At 33.9% G+C, this 14,239-nt stretch overlaps 2 protein-coding genes across 2 annotated transcripts; one reads left to right on the top strand and one right to left on the bottom strand.

Annotated features, from left to right (window-relative positions):
• Window positions 1-933: 933 nt before the first annotated feature.
• Window positions 934-1,682, top strand: LOC110645237 (protein BRICK 1). Its single transcript, XM_021798315.2, has 2 exons — window positions 934-1,291; window positions 1,419-1,682. Exons 1-2 carry the CDS (start codon window positions 1,159-1,161, stop codon window positions 1,541-1,543), a joined length of 258 nt encoding a protein of 85 aa, XP_021654007.1. The 5' UTR covers window positions 934-1,158; the 3' UTR covers window positions 1,544-1,682.
• Window positions 1,683-3,830: 2,148 nt separating this feature from the next.
• Window positions 3,831-11,756, bottom strand: LOC110645238 (nodulation receptor kinase-like; the record flags this gene model as incomplete). Its single annotated transcript, XM_058128636.1, has 14 exons — window positions 3,831-4,260; window positions 4,517-4,649; window positions 5,612-5,801; window positions 6,692-6,760; window positions 6,837-6,963; window positions 7,329-7,555; window positions 8,109-8,281; window positions 8,394-8,462; window positions 8,589-8,660; window positions 8,927-8,995; window positions 9,084-9,155; window positions 9,830-9,980; window positions 10,096-10,571; window positions 11,182-11,756. Coding segments are annotated over 14 exons (2,766 nt in total), but the record flags the coding sequence as incomplete, so codon positions are not given.
• Between the last annotated feature and the right edge of the window lie 2,483 nt (window positions 11,757-14,239).

A 14,239-nucleotide genomic window follows, 5' to 3' on the forward strand; every position in this document is an offset into this window, starting at 1 on the left:
GTTTATATGTTTGTTAATAATTATGTTCATTAAGTATAAGATTTTTTTTTTAATTTTGTATAAAATTATAATTTTTTAATTAAGGGTAGTTTAAAAATTATGAATAAATAAATTTTAATTTTAAAATTATACCAATAATAAATTATATAAAATTTAATTAAATTATGCGTTTAAGTTATGTCATCTCATATAGGATGGCAACATGTAGGATATCCACAAAAATCATCCTACCCGAATTCGAACCCGATTAATATTTTTCAAATCTGAATCCGTTCCAAACCTGATTAAAATTTATTCTAAACTACCCGAATTTGTCCCAAATTTGTTTGTTATTATTCAAAAAATACTCGAATCTGTTTAATTTTATATATTTAATTAATAATCTATATAAAAAATTATTTTTGTTAATAATTTATATTTTAAAATTTTAATAATTTTATAAAATATTTTAATTTTATTTTATATAAAATAAAATATATAAAAATTTATAAATATTATTAAAAAAATATATTTTATATTTAATTAAATATTTATATAAACAGATTCAGATAACGGGTACCCAACATATAAAATTCAAATCCGACCTAAACCCATTGTAAGTATTAAATTTGAAATCTGAACCTATCATAAACTCAATTATATACTATTTAAACTTATCTTATTAAAATTCAGTTAGATTGAGTATTTATACAAATTTAATCTGTTGCCATTTCTAGTCTCATATAATTGATTTTATTTTAAATAAATTTTAAATTTTATGATAGAATTTGGCCTAAAAACTGCGTTAGTGTTGTCCGAGTTCACGTCACCTTCTTTATCCCACCAATTCCGCTGTCGCCGCTGCTTCTCTCCAGCGGACCACCGGGACTAGACTATTCGGCGTCGCTTGTGGGTTTGAATTAAAATTATAAAGGCCTATAAAAAAAAGATAAGTTTTTTTTTTAATTAAGAAAAAATAAGGTTGTTACGCGAATGTCAATTTTGGGGTAAATAATGGGAGCTTGCCTTCAAAGATCAGATTAATATAAAAGCATTTTAGGGAAAAAGTAAAAAAACAAAGTCAACCGACCAACAACTACTGAGCAGAAAACAAAACATAATCAGAAATTAACAAGAATTGTTTGGTCTCAACAGAATTAGATCGAAGCAGTGGAGAGAATGGCAAGAGCAGGAGGTATAACAAACGCTGTCAATGTAGGGATAGCAGTGCAAGCCGATTGGGAAAATCGCGAATTCATCTCTCACATTTCCCTCAATGTTCGTCGTCTCTTCGAATTCCTCCTCCAATTTGGTAATTTCTTTTTGTTTTTATCTTTTCAGAGATCTTTGCCATTTGGGATTTTTTTTTTCTTTCTTTCTTTTAAATTTCAAGTAATGGTGAATTGGTGACGATTTGTGGTGTGTGATTGCTTTTTCAGAGGCTACTACCAAGAGTAAGTTGGCTTCGCTCAATGAGAAGCTGGATACGCTGGAGCGACGTCTAGAGGCCCTCGAAGTCCAAGTGGGTACTGCAACTGCTAACCCTTCTCTTCTTAGTACTTGATATTGAGGTGTTATTTGTAGTGATTCTGCTTCACTATAAGTGCTGTCTTTTCTGTATTTCTGCTTGTGAACTGAATATACTTCATCTTGTATTGTATTCCTTTTAAAGGGTAATATATATGTCTTCTTTTTGTGCCTCAGGTTCATGTTTGTTTATGGGTTTTGCCATTTTTTTTCCTTTTATGTAATAAGTTGGCAAGTAGGTGATGAAAAATTTGCATTGATTGCTTTGCTGATGGCAAAATAGTTGGATGATTTTTATGTCTTCCATGGAATTGAGGAGAAATTGATACTAAAAAGTTAAAAGCGGCTTTTCATGGCAAGGAAACAATATTTTAGTATGGCAGTTTGACTATAAATATGATTAAAATTTCAAATTATTATCAGGATATGGTATTCTTCATTGCAGAATGCCAAATGTTCTATATTCTTTGAACATCTCACATTGATGGATAGAGATCTTTCACTGAACTCTTTTATGTTGATCTAATTATTATTGGCCAGTTTGAAATTTTCCTTGATAATTGTTGCACAAAATTTCCTTGATAGGTGTTTACACTTTACAAGCCACTACTTGAAGTGGGCATCTACTGTAAAAAAACAAAGCACAAGATGCTGACTAGCATTCATGTAAAGTTATTGGGCGATAATCCATTTGATCATAGAGCACATAAGGCTTCCAATTTTGTTAGTTCTTAGGTGATGACAATTTTGCTCATAGTTGTCATGTTTTGAGGGATTTTTAAAAAATCAGAAGGTGGTGTTTGTTGCACCAAGAATGTGATGCTTTTTGGTAATCAGTTTTCCTACAGTTACTGCACCATTGCCCCTTGCTGATGCTTGATATTCCTAGGAAGGCATGGGAGGAGTACTTGGTGCTGGGAAACAGTAATTTGATTATCTAGGAGGAAATAAATTCATATGTGCTCATGCTTGCATCAAATAGAACTTTAGGTTTCTGCATGAACTGTGATGTCCCTCAATTGAAGCAAACTGATTAACTTTAACAAGCAGTTCATTTAATACTAATCCTCTTGTTAAGTTTGTTTTGTTGTCCTTGCCTCTGATATTTGGTAAGGGCTGGCCTTCTTTTCCATGTTATCAATGACTAGGGTGGTGGTTCACACTTTCTTACATGGGGCTTAGATGATCAATAATACATTGATAATGCATGTGGAATATTCTTTTTTTGAAAAATAAAAATAAATTTGTCAATCGGATAGGCTCCAAAGTTACAAGTTCCCATAAAAGACAACCCAAGATTTTGTTTCTATTGGAACTACCACTTTTGAAATCATCAAGAATCATTGTTCTCCATCACACTTTCTTGTTCTTGACTTCCTTTATGTAATCAATATGCAACCTGTCATTATGCAGTTCCCTGATTCCTTGTCTCTCCTGCAAGGGAACTCATACTTTAACCCAAAGCTGCTAAGATCTGAACATTATAGGTAAATCAAGACTAGACCATTTAAGAATTTTGGACATACTTAAATACTCTCAATGGTCTTGATCTCTAGTTTTGAGAAATTTTTATTATATTTGTTATATACTGTTCTTGTGTGTGATATATTACAAAAACATACCTATCAATTCAAGTCATTAATTGTCCTGAAGTCATTGGGATGAATTTGAAAGTGTAAATGATGCAGTATAGGAAGATTAGAATTAGGAGTTTTATTCAATGTAAAATAGGAGATTTAAAATTTTATAGTTTAGGAATTTTATTATTATTATTATTATTATTATTATTTAGTGTTTCTAATTAGAGTTAAATTAGGGTTTCTGAAATCCTAATGTGAATGGGAGTTTAAACTCTATAAATAGGTTTTAATATTTTTATTTTATATAAAGACCTATTATGCTATTGATTATTGATTTGGGTAATAAAATCTGAGAATTTGTTTCTCTTCAACTTAGAGAATTAGTTTCTCTTCCCCAAAATCCCCTCAGTACCTATTGGTTCTACATCAGTGAATCTCAATTTAGATATTTTGTTCTTCAATAGGTCTTCCTGGTTAAAACCAAACCAATTTAGATGCTTAGGCTGCTGTTTTATATCTCGTACTGTCAAAATGGACAATGATCCACTATTACACTGTTTTTAGCTATTTGTTCTAATACTGAGAATGTAATGAAAACCCATACTACATCCTGTAAAATTTGGTTGCAAAAAGTAGTTCTTTAACTTGAATATTCAGGGAAAAATTGAAAAACTTGAAGTAAATGGAATATACGGATGATTTCTCATAAATGAGCATTGGGAATCATCTTTAAATTTCCCTTCTATGGTTTTTCATATGATGCAACTAAACTGATTGTAATTCACGAATTAACATATTGTCAAGCCTTCTACTATCTTGGTTCTAGGGGAGCCAAGGCTTGTGAATTAATTGGTGAGGGTTCTGTTGGGGTTGGAGTGGGTGGTGGTAGAACATTCTTCTTGTCTATGACTATGGAGAAACGATTGGAACCTCCCAAGCTGTACCCCCCTATGCTGTCTATGGACTTCATGTATTCAGATGCATTGTTTTCTATGATCAAAGCATCCTCCAACTCCCTAACAATGTCAGCCATGCATGGTCGATAAGCAGAGAAGGGCTCAATGCATGCCAATGCAGCCTCCACCACTCTCCACATTGCCTCTGCATGATACCCTCCCTTTATGCTAGAATCCACAATTTCGTCAATCTTTGACTCCCTTATAAAGGGTTTTGCCTGCAGGTGTAGATGTTTTTTTTAGCTTACAATGATATTCAGATCTTTGATACCCAAAAGGTAAAGAAAAAGAAAAAAATAATGGATAGGTGGGGATGGTGGAGAGAGAGAGAGCTTGTGCTCCATGCAGGCAGTAATATCAGGCTTTATGAGTTAACAAGGAGTTAAGTCATAGGTTGTTAAGCTTAAATGTGGCATCTGGAAGAGAAGCATCATAAATATAATTCCATTTAAGTAGGAGAAAGCATGGACATACCCATTCAACCAAGCTCCATTCATTCCGTGGCCTGTGAATGTTGAGAGGCTCCCGACCACTTACAATTTCAAGGAGAACCACCCCAAAGCTAAAGACATCGCTTTTTGCTGATAAATGCTGTGTTGAATAGTACCTGAATGATAGAGATATCAAACAGGATTTAGTGACAGACATTTTTTGAGGTTATAGCGTCCTTTGAAAGCATGTGACTAGCATTGACATCCCATTCAACAATATAAACTTTCTGAGCATCTGTGGAGAAAGTATCCAATGTGCATATGTTTGTGAGGAGGGTTACATAAGAGACATTTGTAGATTGAAGCAGTATATCTCTTGCCATGGTAAAGGAGTGATGGAAACAACATAAAACTTCTTATGGAGCAAGTTAAAGACTCAAGAAATATAGAATTGTGGTCTGAAGTCCGTATAAGTTTATTTGAGACTCTATTGAGTATCTTCTAGCCCTTAAAGACTCCTATATTTATGCATATTTAGTTATAATATATGCTGGTGCAGTGTGCTTATAATTTAGGATACTGGGATATTTTACTATTTTCAACTTTGCAGGAATAGCCTGGGTTTTATTATCTTGGGTCTTATTTTGAGTTGTAATCAAGGAATTTAGCATTTAATCTTTTGAGTTTTGTATTTGTGAGTCCAAGTCCCTACTTGGTTTAGGAATAATAAAAACCTCTATATTTATCCATGTAATCTCTTTCAACCACAAACTAATAAATGGATTAATAAGATTTTTCCAGGTGCTTCTTTGGAGTTGTGTGATGCTATTCTAACTCTAGGGGTGATGTTTATGGAAACTTGGATGTGGTACATAAGGAGTTCAAGAAATGAAATTGGAATCTTGTTACTTTTTCAATTTCTCAAGTAAGCCTCTATGCTAGTAAGATCTGAGCTATTTTTCTTCAATCCTTCATTTCTGTTCTACATTAAGGTTCCTTATAACTGACCCAAATTAGTTTGAGATTATGGCTTAGTTGTTGTTGTTGTCATTGTTGTTGCTTCTTGGCTGTTCTACAATAGTAAGCATAGCTGATTGAATTTCAAATCAAGATTTGAGTCTATGAAATGTGTACTTACTCTGGATCTAAGTACCCAGCAGTTCCTCTTACTTCTAGAGAAGCACCACTGTCCCCTTCCTGAGGAGCATATTTTGAGAAGCCAAAGTCTGCCACCTTGGCATTCATGCTTTGATCTAGAAGTATGTTGCTTGACTTTACATCTCGATGTATAATGCAACGGCCAGCAAATGTATGAAGATGTGTCAAACCTGAATAATGAAAAATAATCTTAAACTTTCTCACATTGTCAATTATAAATGCATAAGAAAAAAACTTTAGGGGAATATAAACTGAGAACAGGGACCAGGTTAATCAAACAATGTGATTTTGATAAAATTGTGTCAGAAAACAATGTCAAACTGGAATTTTTGATTGACTGTAATCCATTGCATAGATTTTTTTTTTGGTACTATATTTGCACCACCTTTTGTCCAATACTCCCTAACCATGAGAGAGAATTTGTTCATTGCACATGGATTTTTCCCTTTAGGCTTTTACAGTTAAGATCTGCCGTGGCTTGTACAATCTATTACATGTGTGGTACGTAATATCCTGATCCAGATTCCAGAGTGATAATCCTGGACAGACCTGTCATATTTTTTGGCCCGTCTTTTGTTCTTCGCAGCATTTTAGCCATGCAAAGCATGCCCAGAAGCTACATTTGTATCAACGTGTTCCATTTCACTGACATAAAAACCATTTTGAGTGAGCCTCATGTATTTTTTTTAAGAGCAGAAGTTCAGCACTAACTTTCTAACTGACACCTACTGAACTGTTGATAATTGATACCACGTAGATTGGTCTAACATTGTCACAATACTGCCTCCAATTTGTGAAGAAAATTCAGAATTTAATATCTGTTGTTATGTTGCCTGTTAGTTTTCTATGGTGAGCGGTCAGCTATCTTGCTTTGAGGGCATTGATGGAAATTATATGATTATTTTTACTTTAGACATTGATGTTATGTTCATAGTATAATAAGTTTTTAACATTAGTCTAAGCAGTAGGAAAGAAGTTGAGCCTAATTTTCATGTCAGATATTGGTACAGATAGAACACAAGAAAATAGTAAATGCTTAATATCTGTACTAGTTACTTGCCTCGAGCAGCACCAAGAGCAATAGAAAGTCTGGTTGGCCAATCCAGAGTCTTCCTTTTAGCTGCTTCCCCTGTTATGAGAAATGGTTGTTAGAAAGAGATGAATGTCAAAACAAATTAGTGGATAGGGCTTTTGATGAGAAGTACCATTTAGGCGATCTTGCAGAGAGCCATTGGACATGAATGGATAGACAAGGATCTGTTGGTCATTTTCACAACAATAACCAAGAAGGGGTACCAGATTCTCATGACGGATGGATGAAAGAAGGTTTAGCTGTAGCATACATAGACAACATTGTCAGTAGGCATATATTTTAGACAGACAGAAACCCTAAATGTGGAGTTATGCAGAATGGAGATCTACTTTAATCTTTTATTTTCTCTGATGAAAAGAGAAATTGCATAGATGATGGGCCAAGAAATGTTAACAAGGGATGTTATTTGATAAAATCATGATAATTTTAATGATGCACAAATTTCTATCAGAAGTCACAAACAGCACGGGTAAACTGGGGAGTGATAAGATGATAATTGTCATTTCTATAAGCTCAGCACAAGGTTTCTATTTGGTATTTAAATAACAAATTTAGAGCTAGTAGGTAATAGACAGAAAAGTACAATTCAAATGCATTGTTATACCTCGTTCTCAAATTCCCGAGTTCCTTGAATTGAGGTGGATGATCGGACTTTCACTGCCACTTCTTGACCATCAGGCAGTATGCCACGGAATACTGATCCAAAACCACCTTCACCTATTAAGGTTTTATACTTGTGGGTGGCATTCTCAATGTATTCTAGTGTAAACACTTGAATAGTTATCGACTTGAAATCTACATCATCCGAGCTGGGAAGAGAGAAAATGGCATCTGCATTTTGTAGGAAACTTTCATCGAGAATGAAGAGATGTTTGCTTTGCCATCATGCACATTGTAAAAGAATATTTTATTGAGCAAAACAATAGTCAGTTGTAAATTTGAGTGAAGAATAAGTGTACTATAGATGTATGCGTCTTTAAATTTATGTGTACATGTATATGTACTTGCACTTGTTTTTATTTTCTATATGCATTTTGAACTGGATGGAATTATTATTGTTGTTGTACTACTTTGTAAATGAAGATGATAAGTTCGTTGTTTTACTTTATATGCTTCTCTGTTCAAGTTTTCCTAGTCATGTTTGTATATATTTTCCATAGAAATGGAAGAAATTTTTGTCAACAATATCCTGTAGATGATATCTACACATGTACCACATTTAGATTATAGCATTCCTGAAAAATAAAACAAACCAACTCTAGTTAATGCATTTGTGATAAACAGATGCAGCATATCAGGAACTGAAACTATTTAACTCGAAGATCTAAGAGGCTGCTACTGTGTTTTGAGACTGTAAGCTAAAATTAAGGATGAATTTACTAACTCCTTGTCATAGGGTGTCGATTTCCATCAAAATTTGCCAGAGGGAGGAACTTTTGTCTGTAAATGCAAATTAAAGCAACTCCAAGTGCTAATATGAAGGATCCACATGCAACAGTGCCTATGACTATTCCTTGTATTTCACTTGTTGATCCTTGTCTTTCACATGCCCCATAGCTGAAATTTAATAAATTTAATAATTGAGTGTTAGATTTTTCTTTAATTCTTGAATAATGAATACTGAATCTTTGTGTGCTATGATGTAAGGCGTAGATTATCAATTTCATACTCTGTAGCAAGTCTTGAGCTGTTAAAACTCGGAGACTCTTTGCTGAAATGAGCATTGCAGCCATAATATCTAGGGGAGAAAGGATATGAATGGTGAATTAAATGTTCAACGTTAAATTGTGGAGGAAGCTCCACTTAGATAGACCTTCTCTTAACATATTAAAGGAGAGAAAAACTAAAATTGTTAGTGACTTACAATGAAGTCAAATTTGGAAGTGAGGTCAAAGAATTTGGAAGAAATCCAACCAGATCATTGGAGCTGAGATCCCTGATAAATTGAATGTGCGTCAGACAGTGGCATGTACCAATGTAATTATGATGTTTGAAACACTCAAAAACTTCAAGCCACAAAACCTAAAATTTAGTACATGGTCATTCAAGTGTGTAGAAGGAAGACAATTTAATATTTCGTAACGTTAAAGAAAGTGGAACTTTACAATTCTTAGACTCCTCAAGGCTTGCAGATACTGTGATTTCAACAGAAAGCTATAATCAGATAATCAATTGCTAAAGAAGAAAGAAATGGAAGATTACACTGATGTTAACTTGGAGGATGATGGGAATTCTGGTATCTTGCCAGTGAAGTCATTGTGGCTAACATTTCTATGTCCGAAAACAGGAGAAATTATAGTTACTACCAAGAAATCACCAGTATAATAATAATGGTAAATAGCAACTGTATAAATCTTACAACTGCATTAGGTTGGTCAGCCCTGTAATATTGGCTGGAAGCGGGCCTCTTAGATTACTTGAGGAAATATTCCTGGAAAGCATAATGAACTAGAATATTGCAGTAGATAAAGAAGAGAAACATTGATGGGAAAAGTTTTGAAAAAGTGCTCTGACAATGAGGGACAAAACTTTTTTTTTTCTTTGAATCATTTTATAATATGAGGTTTAATTTATTGTGACTTAAGTTTCAATTTTTGTTAGTTACATTGTAATCATGCTTATATGGTGTTCATTTTTCATAAAGTGACAATTAGATTTTTGCATTGTTCATAAAATGATTACATAGTATCAAATTAATGATATGTTGAAATTTTCAGTCTTTCTAAAATAAAATTTTATTATGGGAAACCGAAAATATATAACATGTTAAAAACATTAATAAATCATTTGATTTCACCTAACAAAATTTTATTTTGGGATAAAGGCTTGGTTGAGTTGAGTTGAGTTTACAGGGGTACTTTTTTCAAATGTAAATTTAATGATATCATAATAATGATTCTAAAACAATGATAAATGAAACCTCATGCTACTAATATGACACAGAAAGAATTTATGTCCTCATGCTGCTAATATGATGAAAACATTTAGTTCCCTCAAACCATAAGGTACTTTTTTTAACTTTTCCCAAAATCAAAACAACCCTTCAAAATCTCAACTAAAGTTAGAACCATGATAATTTCCCCAAAGAAGAATGGAAGAACTTACAGCCTGATGATCACTGGGGACCCATTCATTTGTTGGCATGTCAGACCTTTCCAAGGGAGAGGACTACATGGGTCTCCTGACCAACTCTGCAACACTAGATTTTCTTTGTTAAGCAGCAGCAGTTTATTTTTCACCATCTCTATTGTGTCCACTGAAAGGTGCACAATTTAATTAACAATAGGCACAACAGATTAGCTGAACTATACCACTAGTTGAAGCATAAATGAAATCAAATTGTGTTAATATGTTGCAACTGTTGAACTTACCATCTTGCTGATTAGTTCCTTGAACCCATGGGTACACCTGTAGGATCTCATAAGCATTTAAAATGGGTCCAAAGACAGACCTATTTTTGACCTTGACTAGGGTCAAATTTAGAGACTCTTTTGCTATGACATTCAATTCAACTTCATTATAGTATGATCCATTGGCTTGTATGTCGAATTCTTTGTGACGAAGCTCATTATTAACGTAGATGTTAAACACCCTTTGTCGAGGTGATATAGTGGAATTAAGCTCAAGAAAGTAGAGGAACAGAGTATAGTTGTGATCTTCTGCATTAAGGCTGTTGTGTATGAATTCCAATCTGTCTTGATGTGTCAGTGCTGTTTTGAGAACTTTAAGAGGCACTGTTGTGCTGGCATTAAAGATAATGGATCTAGCTGGTGTTGAATCTGGTGATATGAATATTCTTTCATTGTTTGGATTTTCCCAAATTCTATCAAAGTGGTCGTCTGGGTGCCTGATATGGGCAAGCATAAAACACAAGTAATATGATTTCAACATTGACAATATATATTTATTATAATATTGCCATATGCCTTTTCTCTTTATGCTGTTGTACAAGATAAGAATACAAGATTCCTGTAATTCACTGATATTTACATTTCAGTGTATGCATGCATTTTCTTTTGAAGGAAAAGGTTATTATGGAAATGGTTATGGTTTGGTGTTGATAAGTTTAGGAAGGGAATGAAGGTGGAAGCCTGGATAATGGTGGGTGGACATGAAGGGGGATATTTTGTGGTGTTCTGAAGAGAGCTAGTGCTAGAGGCCTGATGGTGCCATTTGGTTAAATATACTTCTGTGAAGACGCTTATCTGAATTCCCTTAAACAAAAAGAAAAAAAGAAAAGCCTTTGTTTTTCATTTGTGTTCTTTCACAGTTTCTTACAAATGAAAGAATGGCTCTTGCTACATTTTGGCTTTAATTGGCCTTGTTATTAGTGTATTAGGAGACATGCATTTCTTTCAGGGCCTTCATATAATTCCACTTGTTTCAAAACTTACATTTGCATCTATTTCAGTAGCCAATCTTTATTTATTTCTTTCCGTGAAAGAAGTTTGACATACCTGATACCATCTCCTGCATTTCCTACACCAATTCTACTAACCAATTTCAAAACAGTCGTAGCTTTTCTCTGTAAATACACTGAATCTTCCAGGGGCCTGAGTTCAAGCTGTGAAATGTATGGACTTCCCTTGTCATGCACTAAGCAAAAGTCCATATGCTGGTTTGTTGCTCTAAAAATGCCCTCTACCTTCAAATCCTCCGCCTTCAAATCCTTAAACGATTTCACTGTGCTTATTCGTGTGACACCAATCAAAACATCAAAGGAGAGCGAAAATCCCACTGAATATCCATAAAGAAATGTACCCCTTATTAGATAGTCTTGGTCCTTATTTGTTGGCAAGTTATAACATCTCTTCCCAGAATCAATTTGGAAAAACCGAATTTTATCATAGCCCGTATGATTTGCTGCCCTGGTTATATTCTGGCAATTTGCATCATTGGGGAACCATCCATAATCTGGTATCCAACTTATATTGTTCTTGTCCGTAGAATTTAATGCAGCACAACAATTGATGCTCACAAAATCTGCATGAAATTGACAGGCTTGGGAGTTAAGATTATGTTTTCCAGTGCAGTGTTAATAAAACTCTGCTGGAATCTGTACAAGGTCTTGTAACTCAGAACCATGTCTTATTACCGCAACAATTACACACTGGTTTATAGTAAAACTTTGAAATATAGTGCTTGATTTCTGATGCTTTGTTTGTTTCAAATCTTTCAAAGAAGATCTAGTTTCTATGGTGATCAGAATCCTCCAATGTCTAGCAGATTAGCTACAAACTCATGGTTTTGCAATATATTATTAGTGGTCGACCACAGTTGTCTGCTATATGAAACACGCCTGTAATTTTAGGTTTACCATTTTAACAGTTAGAACAGATTGTGAGTTCAGGAAAAATTAAATACAATTACACATTAGATCTCTACAAAATGAAACCTTTCCAGAAGAGAAAATCATTATCTTTCCTGCACTCACTTAAAGATCCTGATTCCAGGGTTACCCCCTATGCAAAGATTAAACGTGATCAATGCTGATCTGAAATTTTATGTGAAGAATTTAGAAGACTTTGTCAAGAATTTTAACTCCTCACTTCATTTTTAATGCATACAAGTTGTAACAATCATGAGACTTTGCACAAAAATTTAGGAGAAATAGCACTAACCTCCTGCACAAGTTGGTTGAATAAGTATGAGCAGGCAAACAATAAAACACTCTGCACCACTTACAATCCAGTTATGCACTCCCATCATCTTCTCATCTTAAATGGAAGTGGCCCCATCAGGTCATTAAACTCATAATCAGACCAGCTGTTTTTGCTGGTTATGAATTTCCCGGTATTCCACTACCTCAAGCACCTCGCATCTGCAGTTTTGTGGTCTGACTCAACATATAGAGCCAGATTTAGCTATATATATATATTTCTCTGATGGTTGAAACTGAAATCAAAGCAAGAAACCATGGCTAGCCAAAAACACTTCTAGGAGTTTTTGCAGAAGAATCCTGTTTCCATGAGGGCATTAGAAGAAGAGAAATTTTTGAAGAAAAAGAGGTTGATAACACAGGTTTGACTTCAAATGTGGAAGGAAGAGGAGAAGTATAGGAAGGAAGATAGAAGAGAATTAAAATAATCCAAATTTGATAATCACTCTAATGTTATTATAAGATTGGGGTGTGATTATTATTAAAACTTTAATTTGTTGGTGTGGGTCTAATTATTTATATTTAATTAAATCAGGTTTGATATTATTGGGCGGAGTAACCCTTCATTTTCGTCTCTCTACTTGTCTGTTACCATGAATGGAACATCATGGAAATGCAGTATGGTGCCTACAGTAAAGCACCTTATGTTACAGTCGAAGTAAACTAATCATGTTGAATTTTTCCTTAATTAATTCATATTCTAATTGATTAGTACTATGCTTGTTTGCATTTACAAATAATTATATGATGTCATGTTTTAGCATTTAATTTTCTGTCCTTGCTGCATCTTCTTTAACCTTGGAATTAAAAAAAAATAATGTTATAAACCCTTAGGATTAGCTCAGTTAGCAAGTATTAGACAATATTAATTATTTTAGTAGCCATTAACTATCTTAGTAGTTTTCTGTTGTTTTACTAGTTATTAATTATCAGATATTAGTTGTTAAAATAGAAATGTTCGATAAAAATAACTGTTGGATTAGCTGTTAAATATAAAAATGGTGATATAATCTTGTTAACCCTAGTCAAAACATTCCCTTAACCTTTAAAAGTTAGGAGGGTAAGTTTTCATGAATCACTATATTTACCTCTAAATACTAGTATAAACACTATACCACTGAATAATATAAATAAGAGAAACGTGTTACGTACTATAGAAAGAAATATAAAAGAATATGATTAGATATTCTAGAAGATGGGGAAGTAAGGAATTGGAGCGAAATGTGGATGAGTTGTTAGGGAGTCAGCTGTTCTATAGTTGGCAAGATGAGACAACTGAGGCAGTTATAAGATAGTTGTATAAATAACTCAGCTATATCTTTATTGTATTCATTCTAGAATTTACAAGAAATACAATAACTATACTCTATTCTCTTCTGTCTCTCTCTCTCTCTCTCTCTCTCTCTCTCTCTCTCTCTCTCTCTACTCTTCTATTCTTTTCTATTAGGTTTCTCAAACCCTATTATTGTTATCAGAGCTTTGCATCCAAGAAACTAGCGGGTAATTCTTTCTTAAGGATTGCAGCCATGACTAAATCTGTTGTGGTTGGCCCAGAGATGGTACAGATTGCAGAATTAGAGGAGCAGATAAGAAATTTGTAGGAAGTAACTCAGAGGAATGCTGAGGAACTGAATAATTTTAAGAAGGAGATGAAAGAGGAATTAAACAAGACTTCTTTAACAAATAATGCCATTCTGGAGGATTTGCGACAAATGATGATCACTCATGTAGTGGAAAGGAATAAGGGCAGCAACAGTTCAAATGAGGGTGGAAGCAGAGTCGAAAACAGGGGAATGCAATCTAACCCCATTGTGTAGCCAATTCTTGTAGTACATTCAATCCCTGTAATCCAGTCA

This window comes from Hevea brasiliensis, chromosome 10, assembly GCF_030052815.1.
Source record: "Hevea brasiliensis isolate MT/VB/25A 57/8 chromosome 10, ASM3005281v1, whole genome shotgun sequence".
Taxonomy (NCBI): Eukaryota; Viridiplantae; Streptophyta; class Magnoliopsida; order Malpighiales; family Euphorbiaceae; genus Hevea; species Hevea brasiliensis.